The sequence below is a fragment of the Perognathus longimembris genome, chromosome 13, assembly GCF_023159225.1.
Source record: "Perognathus longimembris pacificus isolate PPM17 chromosome 13, ASM2315922v1, whole genome shotgun sequence".
NCBI lineage: Eukaryota > Metazoa > Chordata > Mammalia > Rodentia > Heteromyidae > Perognathus > Perognathus longimembris.
Window position 1 is genome coordinate 2,449,167 of NC_063173.1, and position 18,280 is coordinate 2,467,446.

The window sequence follows — 18,280 nt, forward strand, 5'->3', positions numbered from 1 at the left end:
TGCTCTCTGCCCCACCTTGAGGGGCTTTCTGAGTGCCACGGGCCTGGTGGCCCAGGACAGCTGGTAGGTGTTTATGAATCCAGCTGTTGGAGGGACAGGCCCTTGTGGTGTAAAGGGCCGGGCTTTGCCTAGGGCCCGCGGTTCCGGCTTCCTACGCGCAGAATGTGTGTGCACAGCCCTCTGCGTGACCCCCCTCAGGGGGGCGTCTGTGTCTAGCTCCTCCCCTGGGGGGCTTCGAGAGCCCCTCACTACGGGGAGGAGTCTCGGCGTGCGCTTGTGGCCTGCAAGGCTCAGCACCGGGGGAAGCAGTGGCTTGGGCTTTCTCGCCTTCCCTGGCCTCCCAAGGAGGTCCAGGGGCTGGTTAAGAGCGGACAGCACTGCAGGGAAGCTGGCCTCTCTGAGAGCGGCGTCGGGGCCCGACACTCACCCCGAAGGCAGTGTGAAGGTTTCGGCCCCTCCCGGGCTCTTCGCAGGACCTCATCTCCTTCGTCTGGATCTTCCTGGCAGGGAAACTTCAGCTCCCAAATGAAAACGGCGACGGGCCAGGCTGAGCCGTTGCTGATGGGGAGGGTGGAGGAAGTGGCAAGGGGGAGCAGTCACAAAGGGGGATGGATTCGCCAGGTATGGAAGGGAGCCGACTTTGGTTCCAAAGACCTCAGGGGGAATCCGAATTCTGAGTTGCTCGTATTTTCAGAGCCAGTGTGTGGCTTCGTGCTTCGTGAGGTGACTAGGAAGGAAGGCTGTAGAAGCAGGTGAGAAGGAAGGGCTAAAGCCGAGATCTAGCAGTGGACATGGCAGGACCGTTTCTGGTCCAGAGAGGAAAACTTCTAGCAGCCAGAACCACCCGGCTGTGTCTGGAGCTGCCTTGGGGCTGGTGAGCTTCCAGCCACCGGGGGTGTGCAAGCAGGCCTGCGGGACCCCTTGGAGGTCCACAAAGAGATGCGCACCCCCAGCCGGGCCGGCGCGTCCGTCCTGCAGACGGGAGAACTGGGCAACTGCGAGATTATTTCAACCCTGAGAATGCATAATGTTAGTTTAAGCGGACATGTTTCCATGACACTTCAGATTTGGGAGAAAAGGATTACCACGGTCAAGCATTTGGCTGGATCACGAGGCGTCTTTCCTTATACTGGCTCCAGGTGCCCTTCCATCTTTTCAAGGTCAGCAGCCCATTTCGGAGGCCAGACTCACCGGATTCCACCTGGAGAAAAGGCCTCGCCCAGTTCCTTATTGCTCTAGGCTCTCCACACCTTTCTCCCTGAGTCGGGGAGCATGCTACATTCCAAGCTAGCCAAGCATGGCCATCCTGGGCAAATGAGCCCAAGATCCTGGGCACATCCTAAAGAAGGAAGGGCAGGTGTGACTGGACCTGCGGAGCCCCCCATGTCCTGAGAATCCAAAGGGAGCTTGGACTCTCACTTTGCGCTGTCTGCTCCCGGAGGCTTTGTTCAGATGGGCAGATGAGGCACTGGCTAAGGGTACAGAGACGGAGTCCATGGCGAAATGGCTGCTCCTTCGTGCTGGCCACCCGCGGACTCCTCTTGTATGCATTTGCTGACTCTTGTCGTGACAAGCCGCCCATTTCCAGCTCGAAATGGCAAGGAAAAGATGGTTCTGCTCGGAGGACAAGTAGACTCCAAAAGGAAGATTTCATCCGGGGGGAAGCAAGTCCTGCTAGGCAGTTAGCGCAGCGGGCACAGCCCCTGCCTCCTGGCGCGGGAGAGAGGCTCGCCCAGGCCCTGGCGGACGCGGAGCTTCTCGGGAAACCCGTCCCAGTGCGGCCGCGTTCTTTCTCTTTTTATCTGTACCGTATTAATCGAATGATCTTGTTGTTCATAACATCGAGCGCGTGGGGGTGGGAGGAATCTATGCAGAAGCCGTCGCTCAGAGCAATTTTCAGCACCTCCTCCACGAAGACCTGGAAGCTGTTGATCTGCTTGTTGGCGGGCACCACCCAGAGCCTCTTGAGGTTCTGCTTGGTGTACTCCTCCTCGGGCAGGCCCTCCACGTGGGCCACCCAGTCCAGCGTCAGGTGGTTGGGGTCCTGCAGGTGGCTGCTGATGGAGGACAGGGTGCCGTTGGAGCAGTAGAAGAGCTTGGAGCCCAGGAGTTTGAGGAAGAGGCAGGAGGTGCTGAAGATGTGGGCGTTGAAGACCTCCATGCTGGAGGACGACAGGCTGTAGATCTGGGGCGCCTCCCGCACCGTGAAGTGCACCGTCTGCACGCGCTGCTTCAGCGTGATGTTGAGCATGGCGTTCTTCTCCGCCCTGGAGAGCTCCGCCTCCTTCTCCCGCAGCGCCTCGATGAGGGGCTGCACCTGGTAGAAGTCGGCCTCCCGGCGGAGCAGGCCCATCTCCCGGAAGTCCTCGGGCAGGTCCAGGTGCGAGGTGCGCAGGAAGTTGAGGATGTGGCGGAACACCTTGCCGTCGCGGTCGATGAAGCAGTTCCCCTGGCTGTCCCTCCGGGTGGGCATCTTCCCGCTGAACATGGCGCCCAGCATGGAGTCGGGGAAGCTGGTGAGGGTTGCCAGGGAGGTCGTGTACAGCTTCCCGCCGACGTTCAGCGTGATGGGGTCCGACATGGCGAGAGGCCGAGATGACGGAATATCAATCATCCTGGAGAGGGAAAAAAATGAGGAGTGGCCATTGTCTAACGATCTGGGCACCCACAGTTCTTAAGGTATACAACCACCACAACCAACTCCAAGAAGGTGAAATGCGTTAACACCTGATGAGGGGCTGGTAACTGTTATGCTGTTAGAATCAAGCATGTTAGAAGCACAAGGGAGTAGTCACACGCAAGTTCACACACACAGACAGACACACACACACAGACACACACACACACATGGGGCCTGCTTCTTGGAAATTAATTTTACCTGGTCTGGAACATAGATCCAACAATATTTTTGAAGAGCTTCTCTAGTGACTAAATGTTCAGCAAGACAGACAGTGATTGCTGGTCTGAAGGAAAACAGCGACCTGTGTGTAGACTGAAGGCAACACTGCGTGCTCTTATGTGCTATGCTCACCTAACCGTCCTGTCCTCTCTTGACGCAGGGTACTAGCGTCCATCCCTGCTGTAGGGACGAGGAGACCTAGTCAGAACCCGATGCCCCATTTCAGGGAGGTGAAGGGCCTTGGCAGGATTCACACTCAGGCTCCTTTCTATGAAAGAGAGAGATGTAAATGCCCGCGAGCTAAAGATCGGTATGCTCAAGGTACAAATTATTTTGAGATTTATGACTCCAGTGTTTCTACTGCACCAGTGCTGCCATAGGAACGGAATTTTCTCGAAGGTTTTGTGAATGGCCATGACCATGCCATTCCCTCTACCTTCCACACGTACAGGGGGACACAGCCCTCTGGCACAATTCTTCTTCACCTTCCCCTGCCCCTGGACCAAGAAGATGCTCTCGGCTCCTGGTGGTCCCACCGTGACCCAGTTCCCAGCCTTCTCTGGAAGCGACCGTAGGATCACTGCTCCTGTGTGACTGTGTGCATAGCCCTCTTCCCGAGGGTGCCCCTTCTTCCTCTTCCATCGAACAGCCTCCAGCATCTACAACTGCTGAGCTTCCTTCAACCTCACGTCTTGGATCGGAACTTCTCTTTAAAGTTCTAGAAAGCATGGGGTACCCCTCCCCCACTCTCTCAGCTTCTAACATGACCCAGACTCAGAGCCAGCCTGTGGAATGAATGCAGCAGTCCCCCAACGCTGACAGCAGGGCATCAAGAGGAACTGGCCCTTGTGCTGTCCTTCAGAAGCCCAGGCTGTCTGGGGAGAGCCTGCTAAGCACGGTACGGTCCATGGCGGCCCTCCCAAAGCTGCAGGTGCTTCTCGCCAGGGGTCTGCCTTCCCAGGAGCGTGACTGCGCCGAGTCTCGCTTTCTCTGCAGCGTGGGGGGCTGGGCTGTGAGCGGGAGATGCGCAGCTGCCTTGCCTAACTGAGGAGATGGATTCCTCCCCCGTCTGATGGGGCGGTTTGATGCTGCGGGAAGGGATTGGCCACCTGGAGTGGCGAAATCACGGAGCTGTTGGCAAGAGCTGACAGCGGATGGGCTGCCGACAGTGGGGGGGTCCAGCAGGAGGGAGGGGCTGGCCGTTGGGAAGGGGTGCTGTGGCGGGGGTCTGCCCTCGGGAGGACAGCTGGGGCGGAGACCAGCGGGTTGGGACCGCGGCAGGCAGGTGCTTAGATGCAGCTAAGCATGTACTAATTTCAAAATCTCCTTCTGCCTCCCGATTCCATTTCCCCAGGACTCCGGTCTCCACCACCTCTTCTTTTCTAGATTATAATTTGCACATTCTTTTTAAACATCTCTGTCCTTGAAAAAAAAAAAAGGCAAATTAGTCTTGCTGCTGAAAACACTGGGTTTCCTGCCCGGGCTGTGTGACGTGCTTGGCTCTATGCAGGGAGCCGGCTCGGGAACGCAAGGCTGCCTTTCCAGAGGCCCTCGACCCCGCAGGCGGAGTCAGGACACTGGGCCAAGGCAGTCAGTGGGCCTGCGGATCCTGTGCACCCCTGGATCCTTGGTCTGTGCCCCAATCCCTATGTCTTTGCCTGAAAAAGCAATAGGGTTTGTTATTGGGTGTTTTTTTTTTGCCAGTCCTGGGGCTTGGGCTCAGGGCCTGAGCACTATCCCTGGCTTCTTTTTGCTCAAGGCTAGCACTCTGCCACTTGAGCCACAGCGCCACTTCTGGTCGTTTTCTATATATGTGGTGCTGGGGATTCGAACCCAGGGCTTCATGTATACGAGGCGAGCACTCTACCACTAGGCCACATTCCCAGACCTGTCCTTCATTCTTTGGTGAGATTCAGGCACCCTTCCCTGGTAGGTAGGATTCCTGGAAAGGGACTTTAGTCAGATGAGAGGCTGGCAGAAAGCCCCTCCCTATGCTTGGCAGAAGAGGAACAGGCTGAGAGCCCAGGAGGCAGGAGACCTTACTTCAACGCACTCAGCACGCTGAAAGGCCATCCACCAGGGTATTCTATTTCTGAGCCCTATTATGACTTAAGGAAAAAGGATTGGGAAACTGCTGCCTCATCTGTCAGCTCTGATAGCAGTGCTGCCTCCTGCCTGCCCATTCTCTGCCTCTGCTTAGCACACAGTAGGTGCTGGCAGCTCTACGGGGGGGGGGGGGGGACGGTCGCGGAGCAGCACTATGATGTCGTGTTCTGGTGCCTCACCTCAGCCCTTGGCCAGGGCTGTAAAAACTCTTGTAATTTCCTAAGTAATAAAAGCCACAGGAGCTTCTTTTAATAACTGATTCTCTGCCCAGCTCTGAACTAAAGGTGAAATGATCCTGTTTCGTTATTCCTAGCAGGTTTCTGTTATCTACACTCCATTTTATGATAATGAGATAGCTTAAGGATAGGGCCTGGTAGTCCCAAAGAACCCCCATTACAGGGCTGGAACTTTTACCCTTCACCACCTAGCAGGGACTGGAGAGTGACTTAATCACCAATGGGCAAATGATCCAATCAACTTTAGTTACATAATGAAGCCTCCATAAACACCCCGAATAACAGAGTTCCAAGCTTACTACTTGGTGGACTTGGAGACCCTAGGAGGGCTGGGTGTCTGCTGACCCTTCCTCCATCCTTGTCCTGTGAACTTCTTCTCACTGTATCCTTCCAAAAAGGAAAACAAAGGTCTGGCATTGGTGGCTCACACCTGTAATCCTAGCTATCCAGGAGGCTGAGAGATGAGGATAGTGGTCTGAAGCCAGCCGGGGGAAGGAAAGTCCATGAGACTCTTACTTCCAATTAGCCACCAAAAAGCTGAAATGGAGCTGTGGCTCAAGGGGTAGAGCACTATCCTTAAGCACAAGAAGCTCAGGGACAACACCCAAGTCCTGAGTTTATGCTCTAGGACTGGCACAGGTGCACACACACAAATTCATAGAAGATATATTAAAATAAAAACCAAACAAGTAAACAAAACCCCCACCAGTAATCTATAACTAAACTGTCTTCCACACTCTCCAAGCTATTCTTGCAAATTATGGTAACTGAGGGATGGCTTTTAGGACTCTCAGATGATAGCCAGCTTGTAAGAAGAAGGTGATAATTAAGACTTCAATTGGCCAATCTCTCTGATGAACACAGATGCAAAGCTCCTTAACAAAATATGAGCCAACAGAATCCAGAAACAAACAAACAAAATCATACATTATGACCAAGTAGGCTTCATTCCACAGATGCAAGGCTGGTTTAACAGACGTAAATCATTAAGGGTAATTTACCACATTAACAGAGCCAAGGTCAAGAACCACATGGTTATCTCAGTTGATGCTGAAAAAGCCTTCAACAGAATACAACACCCATTCATGTTAAAAGCTTTGGAGAAAATAGGAATAGAAGGAACATTCTTTAAAACAATGAAAGACAACAACTAATATCATACTAAGTAGGGAAAAAACTAAAACCATTTTCCCTAAAATCAGGAACAAAACAAGGATGCCCACTCTCTCTACTCCTCTTCACCATAGTTCTGGAATTCTTAGCCAGAGCAATGAGGCAAGAAAAGGACATTAAAGGGTCCACATAGGGAAAGAAAAAAATTAAGATATCCCTATTTGCAGATGACATGATCTTATACCTGTATGACCCCAAAAACTCCACTCCCAAATTCCTAGAAATAATAAACCACTTTGGTAAAGTAGCAGGATACAAAATTAACCCCAAAAAATCAGTAGCCTTTCTGTACGCCAACAATGTACAAGCAGAAAGGGAAATCATTAAAACAACACATTTGCATTAACCTAAAAAAGAAAATATCTAGGAACTAACCTAACCAAAGGTGTACAGGACCTATTTTGTGAAAATTATAAAAATCTAAAGAGGAAGTGCCACTGTGGCTCAACTAGTAGAGCACTAGCTTTGAGCTGAAGAGCTCAGGCCCAGAGTTCAAGCTCTATGACCGAAAAAAAAAAAAAAAAAAGTAAAGTGAGGAATCAAAGAGGATACCAGGAAGTGGAAAGACATTTCATGCTCATGGATTGGGCAGAATCAATATCGTGAAAAAAGCCATACTGCCAAAAATAATATACAAATTCAACCCAATCCCCATCAAAATCCCAATGACATTCTCTACTGAATTAGAGAAAACAATCCAAAAATTCATATGGAACAACAAAGCAATTCTAGGCAAAAGAAGCAATGCAGGTAGTATCACAATACCAGGTTTCAAGCTCTACTACAGAGCCATCATAACTTGGTATTGGCACAAAAATGGACCCTAAGATCAATGGGATACATTAGAAGACCCAGAAATAAAAGCACATACTTACAGTGAACTGATTTTTGACAAAGAAGCCACAGACACACAGTGGAAAAAGCATAACCTCTTTGACTATTGGTGCTGGGAGAACTGGATAGCCACATGCAGAAAACTAAAAGTGGATCCCAGCCTGTCACCAAGCACTAACATCAGCTCAAGATGGATTAAAAGACCTCAACATCAGGCCTGAAACTCTGAAACTACTACAGGAAAAAGTAGGAGAGACACTAGAATTTATAGGTATAGGCAGAGTCCCAGGAGCACAACAAATAGGAGAGAGACTCAACAAATGGGACTACATTAGGATAAAAAGTAAACAGGACTCAAGATACCAAAATACAGTGAGAACAAGAGGACAGCCTTGAGAAAAAAGCACCTCTTAGAACCCCAAAGATAAGGAAACTAAGGGGCTCTTCTGAAAATATCCTATTAGTTTTAGATGACTCTATATTGTCTACCTCATATATGGGGTTTATACAAACACATCTGAGGGAAGCTGGGAGGCGGGCACAGAATGAGTAGAAAGCAGGTGAAAAAAAATACATGTACTGCAGAGGGGTCCGTCAGCTACATCGGACATTGATGGAAGTGAAGTAAGCAACTCATGGGGGGGGGGTGGAAAGGAGGGAATGAGAGAGGAAGAGAGTACAGATGATACTAAGCAAAAGGAAAGAAATGTACATATCACCCAAGTTGGAAGAAATGGTTTTATTGTTAAAAGTCCATAGAGTTCGTACGCTTTGTAGAGTAGAATGATGATTTTCATCACTGGGAAGGTTAAATTGTGCACTGTGAAATATATGTAGTAACTTAAACTCAATTAAAAAGACTTTTATTGGGGGCTGACGTGGGGACAGTCAGGGGTGACTGAGCCCTCAGCCGTGAAGTCTGCGCTGGCTTCAGGGGGGCAGTGTCAGAAAGTCAGCGGTGGGAAAAGCCCACCCATCTGCTGTTGGCAAGTAAGGTAGTTTTAGGGTCTTAGGGGGTAGGCCCCTGATAGAGCACTTGCACTTGCCTAAGTTCCATTCCCGGCTGTGCAACACACACGCACGCACACGCACACACCCCCACGCACGCCAAAACAAGACTGGTAATTAGACTGTAACGGGGACAAGAGGCGGCAAAGCGTCAACAAGTTCTCTGAAGCACCTTTTTCAGACACTGCTCTACAGCTTACTTGGCACCTGTTGAGCAGTACTTGGTCGCATTTTATTTCAGTTTTTGTGCTGGGGATCGAGCCTAGGGCCTCGTGCATGCTGAGCATGCGTTCTGTCATGGAGCTATGGCTTCGTCCTGTTTACATTTACTTATTCACTGCAGTGCAGGAGATGGAACCAGGGGCCTCATGCATGTGAGGCGCGCGTTCGTCCCACGAGCTCCACCCTCAGTCCCTGGGATCACGGAGCACGCGCCCCTCCACTTCAGCTTATGTCTTACTTCAAGGTGATTATCTGGAGAAACTGTAGAAACATAAGCAGCTCTGGGAAGTTGCCTTTTTTTTTTTTTTGCCAGTCCTGGGCCTTGGACTCAGGGCCTGAGCACCGTCCCTGGCTTCTTCCCACTCAAGGCTAGCACTCTGCCACTTGAGCCACAGCGCCGCTTCTGGACGTTTTCTGTATATGTGGTGCTGGGGAATCGAACCTAGGGCCTCGTGTATCCGAGGCAGGCACTCTTGCCACTAGGCTATATCCCCAGCCCCTGGGAAGTTGCCTTTTTATAAAGGAAATCTTGATATCAAGGACGCTTTCACTAGTAAACCTATCTGTACCAAGAAATTACTGAGACAGTTTTTATCACTAGAGAAACTTATAGCTGCACAAGGCATATCATCACCTATTTCCTCCCCTCACGTATTTCTAAATTCTCTGCTGCCCCCGCCCACCTCCCACCTCCCACCTCCCTACCCCTCTTTCTGTAGATCAGGAGTTTGGGGAAAACTTTAGTGATCTGAGTCCCATACAGTATGTATGTACATATGATTAAAATAGATCTGCTCCTGTTAATGTGTTTTACATCAACCTCATTTGTAGCAAAGAACCTAGTGGAAGGAAGCTTTATTTTCCTTCCCAACTACTACTGTCTCCATTGTGCAGATCAGAAAACTGAGGCAACATACCTAGATCTGGGCTCTGAATCTGGGACAGTTTACACGTCTGTTCATTTTCCTCCCCACTACAGGAATCCAGTGTCAAAGGGAGTAGAGATGTCCTTGTCCCTCCTCCGCTGCACGCTGGGGACTCTGCCCACTTGCATCTGGGGCCAGGCCGCCGGGCCCCCCCCGCCCCGCCCCCGCCCCCCCCCCCCCCCACAGAGGCCATGTGCACGGGATGGTCCAAACCTCTACTTCATGGCAACCTGTAAGGTCTCAAGATAACTCAGCCAACCACAAAAAGGCAGGTTTTTAAAAGCCAGATTCAAAAAGGCAGAGGGGAATGTACACGGAACCAGGAAACAGGGGTTCAAAGAAGCCCAGTGTGGGTGGGTGAGTACTTTTCCTTACTGAGGAGGCTTTCCAAGAGGCAAATCTAAAGTTCCGATCTGCCTGTCTACTTGAGAAGCAGGAAAAAGATCGGCGCAGCTCCCTTCCCAAGAAAGGCAACGTTGCGATGTCAGACCAGGTGACAGTACCAGGCTGGGCAGTGGGGGGCAGGGGCAGAGGGACCTGGGCCTGGAATTGTGGCGGCCATCACAGCCTGGCACTGTAGGAAAGTTCTGTTTTAGTCTAGGGCTGAATATCACGTTGTTTGCAACCACTGATTATGGCACAGAAAATAGCACCTTGGAGTTCCTTTAAAGAGGAGTCAAGACATGATCTGAGAATCACACTTGGAACTGTGTCAAGCGGGGATCCGTGGCCACACTCGTCATCCTCGCTACTCAGGAGGCTGAGCTCTGAGCATCATGGTTTGAAACGGAGGCTCTTATCTCCAGTTAACCAGAAAAAAAAAAAAAAGCTGGAAGTAGACGTACACTTAAGTGGTAGAGTACCAGCCTGGAGTTGAAAAAGCTAAGCAAAAGCACGAGCCCCTGAGTTCAAGCCCTATACCTGGCACAAGACAACAAAAACGGCGTCCGGATCCAAAGACCTGGTGAGGAAAATAGCGAATGTACTGAGTACTTTCTTTGGAGCAAATGTGACTAAGTATGAGTATCACTCTTTTCAAGTGTTAACACTGCTTCAAGGGAAATATCACCTCTATTTTACAGAGAAAGACAAGGACTCAGGCTAAGAGAGGTTAGGTAACTACTTTGATTTCCCTTTTGTGTGCTACCAGTGCTACCAGCTGTTATAAAAACGATGAATCTACTAAATAATGGTAATTCATTCCCCACTCTGCTTCCTGGATTTGCTCACTCACGGAGCCTAGAGATGATATTGTAAGTCTGTTTGGCCTGGACCTTCCTGGAGAAATGACCATTGAACTTCCTGAGGAAAAGTCAAAGGAAGTAGATGCTGGCCTGAAGGTAGAATTTAGGCTAACTTTGAGTACCACAAGGAATGATGATGATAGGTTGTAACACATTGAGTTAAAAATAAAAAGCATGGTCCATATACGTATAGAAGGAATGACAGAATCAGGAAATTCCTATTTTGTAACCCTCCACACTGAGGCAGAGTTTATCAGTGGATATAGCAAGTGAGGAACACACTTGCTAAAGTCTAGAGGATCACCTCACAGAGGTGCTTTAAGGAGGAGGGAAAATTTATTTTTTTCAGTGGGCTTGTTGTAGTCTTACTGACAGTCAACCTTGACGTTCATGGCTGGTAGCACGCTCCTCAGTCCACGGAGCCAAGTGCACATTGTAAAAACAAAAACAGAAACAGAAATGAGAGCAAAGCTGTTCACTGGGTGGCTCACATCTGTAATCCTAGCTACTCAGGAAGCTGAGATTGGAGGATCATGGTTTGAAGCTGGTCCTGGCAGGAAAGTCGGTGAGGCTCTTTTCTTCAACTTACCACCAAAAAGCTGGAAGTAGAGCTGCGGCTCAGGTGGCAGTGGTAGCCTTGAGCAAAAAAAAAAAAAAAAAAAAGCTTAAGGGACAGAGCCTAGACCGTGAGTTCAAGCCCCAGGATACTCACCCACTCACCCACACAAAGAATCTAAATCCCACCAATCAAACACAAGTAGCTGAATAGGGTTTAGATGAAAGGGACTGCCCAAAGAGTGGTAAGGAAGCGCACCGTGTCAAGGTTTATTCTCCCTAGGCAAGTGCTCTAACGTGAGCTATGTACCTCCTTTTGGTTTTTCAAATAGGTCCCAGGTCTTGTGTTTCCCCCCCCAGCCAGCCTTGGGCCTGGAGCTTTCTGCCCCAGCCTCCTGAGTAGCTGGGATTACAGGTGAATACCACACAGCCATCCAATACGTTTATCTTGATGGTTCTGGTTGCAACCAAGTTGACTATAGAAGTTTTTCTTTGTTTTTGTTTTAGCAATTGGAAAAAAGTTAATTTTAAGTGCTTATTAGGTAATACTGACTTCTTGCTTTTTTATTTTTATACATAAGGTAATGTACAGGCTACATGCTTACAATTTAGGAGCTGCTGGGCGTTGGTGGCTCACACTTGTAATTCTAGCTCCTCAGCAGGCTGAGATCCGAGTATCACCTTTCAAAGCCAGCCCAGGCAGTAAGATCCTTGAGACGCTCATCTCCGATGAACTACCGAAAAAGTTGGACCTGGTGCTGTGGCTCACGTGGTAGAGTGCTAGCCTTGAGCAAAAGAAGCTCAGGGACAGTGCCAAGGCCCTGAGTTCAAGCGCTAAGACTGGCACAAATAAAAATAAAATAAAAACTAGGAGCCAAGTGTCAAGATGTCTTTCCTGGACAGGCCTGAACCAGCAACCCCAGCCTCAGTTCACAAGCGGCCAGGGTCCTAGGCGCGAGTCACCCTCCTCACTTCTGCAGAACGCTTCATGCTCGTTCCTTACCACAACTCAGGTAGACGGGTGCCGGACGCCCTTCTGGGGCTTGGGATATCCTCTCTATCCCCACAAAAGGGTTAGGTCATAAGGAAGGAGGAGGAAATCTCTTCCCATTTCCTCAGATCCATTCTCACTCATCCCAGACTAATGTCAATAGGAAGATTTGCCATTCTCTCTGGCACACTTACTTTCCATTCTGAAATGTTCTCATGACTTTTCAACTGGAAATGTACGGCTCAGGGCAAGGCCCGGGTGACCAGTTGGGAGGACACGCAGGGAGGGCTGTCACGGTGCAGGAGAACGGACAAAACACGCTCAGCCTGAGTACTGTGCGTTCCCCTAGACTAGACACCCCCCCCCCCAGCTTTCAGTTAGCCCACAGGATAAGGACGCAGGCCCACAGCCCTAAGCGCTATGTAGACCCAGGACCTTCGTGCTTACCCTGTCACTATGGAGGTTCCCACTAGATAGCCCAGACCGGCTCCAACTCTCCACCCTCCTGTCTCTACCTCTGGAATGCTGGGGTTACAGGTGTGTTCCACCGTGCCTGGCTCCCAATAGCTGTCCGGATCTCTGTGTGTGTGTGTGTGTGTTGGGGGTGCGTGTTGCACTAGCAGGGTGTAAACCCAGGTTCTCATGCTCTTCCTGGGCCTTTTCACTGGAGGCTAGTGTTTTTATCACTTGAGCCACACTTCCGGCTTTTTGGTAATTAATTGGAGATAAGAGATAGATTTTTTTTTTCTTCTTAGGATGGCTTTGAACCTTGATCCCTCCGCAGCTGCGTCCTCTGTCCAATCTGGCCCAGGCCCTACCTCTGGGAAGCCCTCAGGCTACTCCGCTGTGTCCACTGGCTCTGGTGGAGCCAGCGCTTGTCAGGTTCAGCTGACCCAGCGGCCCCCGGAGCCTGCGCTCGCCACGCCACGCCACGCGTGGACGGGGAAAGGCGGGCCGGGGGCGGAAGGCCCCCCCCCCCCCCGACCAGGCCAGGCTTTCGGGCTGCAGCCTCGCCACGGCCGCCCCCCCCATCCCGCCTGGCGTGTCCCGGGCGTCCTAGGCTCCGCCCGCTTCACTTCGTGATTGCGCCCCGCATCACACCTCGCCCGCGAAGGGCTCCCCGGCCGGCGCCCTCACGGCATCCCCACAGCGCCTGCCACGCGGGGGGGGGGGCTGCCTTACAGGGGGGTCCCACGGCACAACCGGCGCACCCCGCCTTCCCGGAGCGCAGGGCGCAGCAGGGGGCCTGACCCGCGCCCCGCGCCGCCCGGCAGGCACCGAGGGCCGGGATGGGCGGAAGGGCCGCGCGCCGCCCCGGGCCCAGCTCACCGCTCAGCCGCGCGGCGCACCCCAGGGGGGCGGGGGTCCCGTCTACCTTCCGGTCTCTCCGTCCTTCTCCGAGCCCTTTAACGGCAGTCCAACCCCGGAGGGCGCGGCAGCGGCACGGCCGTCCGGGCCCCTCCCCGGCCCGCTACTGACGCCCGAGGCCCCGCCCACGGCGCCGACCCCCGCAGGCTCCGCCCACCGGAGGCCCCGCCCACGACGCTGACCCACGGGCCGGCTGCTGCTGCCGGAGGCCCCTCCCACGGCACCTAAACCCATCCCCGCGCATGCCCCACCCACCTGAGGCCCCTCCACCGCGCCGACCCCCGGGCCGGCCACGCCCACCGTCCCGGCTCACCGGAGGCCCCTCCCACAGCGCCGACCCCCGGGCCGGCCCCGCCCACCGGAGGCTCCTCCACCGCGCCGACCCCCGGGCCGGCCCCGCCCACCGGAGGCTCCTCCACCGCGCCGACCCCCGGGCCGGCCACGCCCACCGGAGGCTCCTTCCACCGCGCTGACCCCGGGCCGGCCCCGCCCACCGGAGGCTCCTTCCACCGCGCTGACCCCGGGCAGGCCCCGCCCATCGGAGGCTCCTTCCACAGCGCTGACCCCGGGCCGGCCCCGCCCACCGGAGGCTCCTCCCACACTGCCGGCCCTCGGACCGACCTCGCCCCCGGAGGCTCCTCCCCCGCCCCGCCCCCCGCCCGCAGCGCCCCTCCCCCGCGGCCGCGAGCCGCGCCGCCCCCTTCCCCAGTGACAGCGCCGAGGCCGGGGCGGACGGCCTTTCCCGGGGTGCGGGCCGGCGCCCCAGAGCCCGCGTCCCCGCCCCGGCGGGTCCCAGGCCCCCGGCCGCGGCCCGCAGCGCACCCACCTCCGGCTCGGGCTCCGCAGCCTCCCCTCCGCGGGCGGCCAGCGCAGCTGCGCTGGGGCCGGCGGGCCGGAGCCCCGGCTGAGGGCGGGGCGGCGCGGGGCCGCGCGCTGCATCCTGGTCCGGGAGTCGCCCCCGGGATCCCGGCGGCCCCGAGTCACGCGGCGCGAACTCCATCTCCCGGCAGGCGCTGCGGGCGCCGTCTCGCTCGGCCCCGCCCCTCCGGCGCGCGGGCCCGCCGCTCTTAAAGGGGACGCGGCGCACGTCGCGGCTCCCCGCGGGGCCGGGCGGCCTGGGCCCGCCCGGGGTGGGGCGGGGCGGGGCGGTCTGGGCTCGCCGGCCTTCGCGGTGGGAGCCGCGTCGCCGCCGCGTGGGACGGGCGGAGCGCGACCCCTCCTCGGGGGAGCGGGGCACCCGCCCGGACGCCCGCGAGGTGCGGGCTGGAGAGCCGTCCGCACCGACGCGCCCCGAGCGCCCCACGCTCGCGAGTCCGCCGGTCCCGGTGCGGGCGGGGTGGGGGGGGGGCTCGCGGTGTGACCCCGCTCGCTGGGCCGGGCACCGCTGCCCCGGTGGGGAGGGGGGGCGGGCCGCCATTGCGTGGAGTCGGCGTCTGCTGGGCCCGCGTCCCGCACCTGGGCGCCGGGCCCAGCGAGGCTTTCCGATCGGAGGGCCCCCCCTTCCAGAGAGCCCGGGGGGGAGGGGGAGGGGAGGGCCGCGGGGCCGGGGCCCTGGCCGGGTCAGGTGCCGTGGGTGCGGGCCCGCCCTCGGTGCTTCCTCCGTCCCGGCTCGGCTCGCGGCCCGCCAGGCGGGGGCCCGTGGCCGCCTCTCGCCCGGGTCGACCCGGAGCCCTCGGTCCTCCCGTCCGCCCGCCCGGCCCCCTGGGTGCGGGGGTCACCGTCTCGCACGGACGTGCCCGCCTCGCTCCTCTCCGGGTGACGCGACAGCACCCAGGTCCCCTGCGGCCGCGGAGAGCGCGCGTGACGCGCGGGAGCCGCTCCCACGCGTGACCCCGGAGGCCGAGATGGGCGGACTCGAGCCACCCAACGAGCCGCGAGTGGAGCGTGGCTCGGGGGGTGAGCGCCGGCTTTTAGCCCAACTCCGGGACGGCGCCCGGGGCCCCGAGTTCAAGCCCCAAGCCCGGTACCAAGGCCGAACACGCGCTCGGAGCCTCAGCGTTGGTTCCTGGGCAAGCAGCCGGGTTTTCCCTTCGTCCGCTTTGGGAGGGAGGTGTTGCCGCCGCGCGGTCTCCCTGCTCCCCGGCGAAGGGCTGGCTCCAGTTTGCTTCCCGTGTGTGCGCGTGTGTGTGTGTGCGCGTGTGTGTGTATGCGTGTGTGTGCGCGCGCGCGTGTGTATGTGTGTGCGCGCGCGTGCGTGTGTGCGCGCGCGTGTGTGTGTATGCGTGTGTGCGCTCGCACTCAGGACCCGGTGGTCCCGCTGAGCTCTTCCGCCCCAGGGCGGCGCTCCACCGCGTCGGCTCTTGCCCCCCGTCCGGCCTTTCGCTGGCTCACTGGGGGTAGGGTCTCCTGCCCTCTGCAGCGTGGGCCGGCTTTGAACCTCCGTCTTCAGGTCTCAGCCTCCGGCGGGGCGCCGTCCTAACCACTTTCCGGAGGGGTGGGAGGGGGGGGTGGGAGGCGGGGGGGGGATAGCCGTGCCCTCGGGGGCCGTGGGGCGGGGGCGGGGGTAGCCGTGCCCTCGGGGGCCGTGGTAGCCGTGCCCTCGAGGGCCGTGGGGCGGGGGTAGCTGTGCCCTCGGGGGCCGTGGGAGCCGTGCCCTCGGGGGTCGTGGGGCCGGGGTAGCCGTGCCATCGGGGGCCGTGGAGCGGGGGTAGCCGTGCCCTCGGGGGCCGGGGTAGCCGTGCCATCGGGGGCCGTGGAGCGGGGGTAGCCGTGCCCTCGGGGGCCGGGGTAGCCGTGCCCTCGGGGGCCGTGGGACGGGGGTAGCCGTGCCCGCCCGCCGGGGCTCGGGCGCCTCCCTCCCCGTCCCGGTGCTGGGGTGCTCGGCCGTGGGCACGGCGGTGGAGCCCGCGGATCTGCCCCGGGTGCTCGGTGCCGGCCGGAGGGGGGCGGGCAGCGAGGCGGAGGAGGTGCTCGTCCCGGGCCTGGAGAGGGCGGCGGGGTCGGCGGCTCACGGGGTCCCCCTGGGGTCCCGGGGCCTCCGCGTTCGCGATCGGCGGGCACAGTCCGGTAGGAAGGCGCTCGGTCCTCCCCGGGAGAGGGCTGTCGCTGGGGGGGGGGGGGTGCTCTGAGGACAGCGGCCTGGCCCTGGGGCCCTGGGGGGGGGCTGGACGGCATGAGGGGGGCGTGGCTTCAGAGGGCGGGGTCCCAGCCTCCTCCCCCCCCCCCCCCCCTGCTTCCAGGAGCAGGAGCCGGGCCGCCTCCGTCGATGAGGACGAGGCCGGGGCCCCCAGGCGGCTGCCGCCCCGCACCCGGTCTTCTCGCCGGCGCCCTCTCCCGGCCGGCTCCCACGCGGGAACACCGGTCAGCTTTAGGGGACACAGTGACCCCTTCTTTCTGGAGTCGGGTCCCAGCGGCCTGGGGGGGGGGGGGGCGGGCGCGGGCCCGGGCGGAGCAGGAGGAGGAGGAGACGGAGAGCACGCGGACCTGGGTCCCGGGCCCCGAGGGCACGCGGACGCCCGACGGCAGCCTCCGGCCTCTCTGAGGTTCGCACCGGGTGACCCGGCGAGAGGCGTCCGCTGGGCGCGCTCCGGGGTAGGGGGGACGAGCCCAGCGCCCCGCGGACCCCGCCTCCGCCCGGCCGGCTCCCCGGGGGTTCAGAGGCCGGGTGCGTGGCCCGCACGGTGGCGTGGGGTCAGGGACGAGGACTCTCGCCTGCCGGGGGTCTCTGCCCTGCCCCCCCCGCGCCCCGTCGGTGCTCACACCGCAGTGGAAAGGGGCCTGCGGGCCCCAGGCGCGGACCGCGAGATAAACACGCGCGACACTGCTCGGCACACAGAATAAATTAATAACTTAAGTGATTAGGCACCGACAGTGATTCGAAAAACGAAAAGGTCAACTTTTAAGTGGTGGTCAGACAACCGCGGACCAGGCTGCTCCCCGCGCTCTCCCCGCCCCACGACGGCGATCCACACACACACGACCCCGAGCGCAGCACACCGCCCGCGGCCACCACCACATGACGGCACGGGCTGGGGGGGGGTCCTGGACCCGGAACGACGGCCCCGGGGAGTCAGCCCCGCCTCCGAAGGCGGGGTCTCTAGTCTTGCTCTCCCGTAGAGCTGCGTCCGAGGAGGGGAGGGACCGCGGGGAAGGGCCCCGGGCTCCGGTAGCTTCCAGTGGCGGTGCTTCTGCCCGACGACAGGCTGGCTGTGACGGCGCCAGAGGCAGCAGCCACCGCCGTCAAGGGAGGGGAGGGGAGAGTCGGCCCCGGGCGCTGCCGGGCCCTTGAGGAGTCCCCGAGCGGGGAGCCCCCTTCAGGCAGCTGGGGGGTGGCGCCTCAGAGCCCGCCCACCCCGGGCCTGGGAGTCACCCCTGCAGGGGGGAAGGTCCGTGAGAGCTGTGCTGCGTGAGCGCCCATCTCCATTCTGGGGTCTGCCCTGGTCAGGCTGCCGGGAGAGAACTGAGGCCACAGGGTGTGCTTCTAGACGGACACTTGGGTGGTGATCTAGGTGGGTAGTGTGGGGCTTGTGTGGGTGGGTGGTGATCTAGGTGGGTGGTGTGGGGCGTGGGTGGTGATCTAGGTGGGTAGTGTGGGGCGTGATCTAGGTGGGTGGTGTGGGGTGTGGGTGGGTGGTGATCTAGGTGGGTAGCATGGGGCTTGTGTGGGTGGTGATCTAGGTGGGGGGTATGGGTGGGTGGTGTGGGGCGTGGGTGGTGATCTAGGTGGGTGGTGTGGGGCTTGTGTGGGTGGGTGGTGATCTAGGTGGGTGGTGTGGGGT

The 18,280-nt window shown here is 57.8% G+C and overlaps 1 protein-coding gene across 2 annotated transcripts; it reads right to left on the minus strand.

The window, feature by feature from the left end:
• Kctd21 (potassium channel tetramerization domain containing 21) lies at positions 1–14,397 on the minus strand. Of its 2 annotated transcripts, none has more exons than XM_048361214.1 (2): positions 14,389–14,397; positions 1–2,615 (listed from the first exon to the last, which is right to left on the minus strand). In XM_048361214.1, the coding sequence occupies exon 2, from the start codon at positions 2,612–2,614 to the stop codon at positions 1,799–1,801; it is 816 nt and encodes a 271-aa protein (XP_048217171.1). In that variant the 5' UTR covers position 2,615; positions 14,389–14,397; the 3' UTR covers positions 1–1,798. The 2 variants fall into 2 exon arrangements, with proteins under 2 accessions (XP_048217171.1, XP_048217170.1); XM_048361213.1 differs by lacking the exon at positions 14,389–14,397 and adding an exon at positions 3,032–3,653.
• Between the last annotated feature and the right edge of the window lie 3,883 nt (positions 14,398–18,280).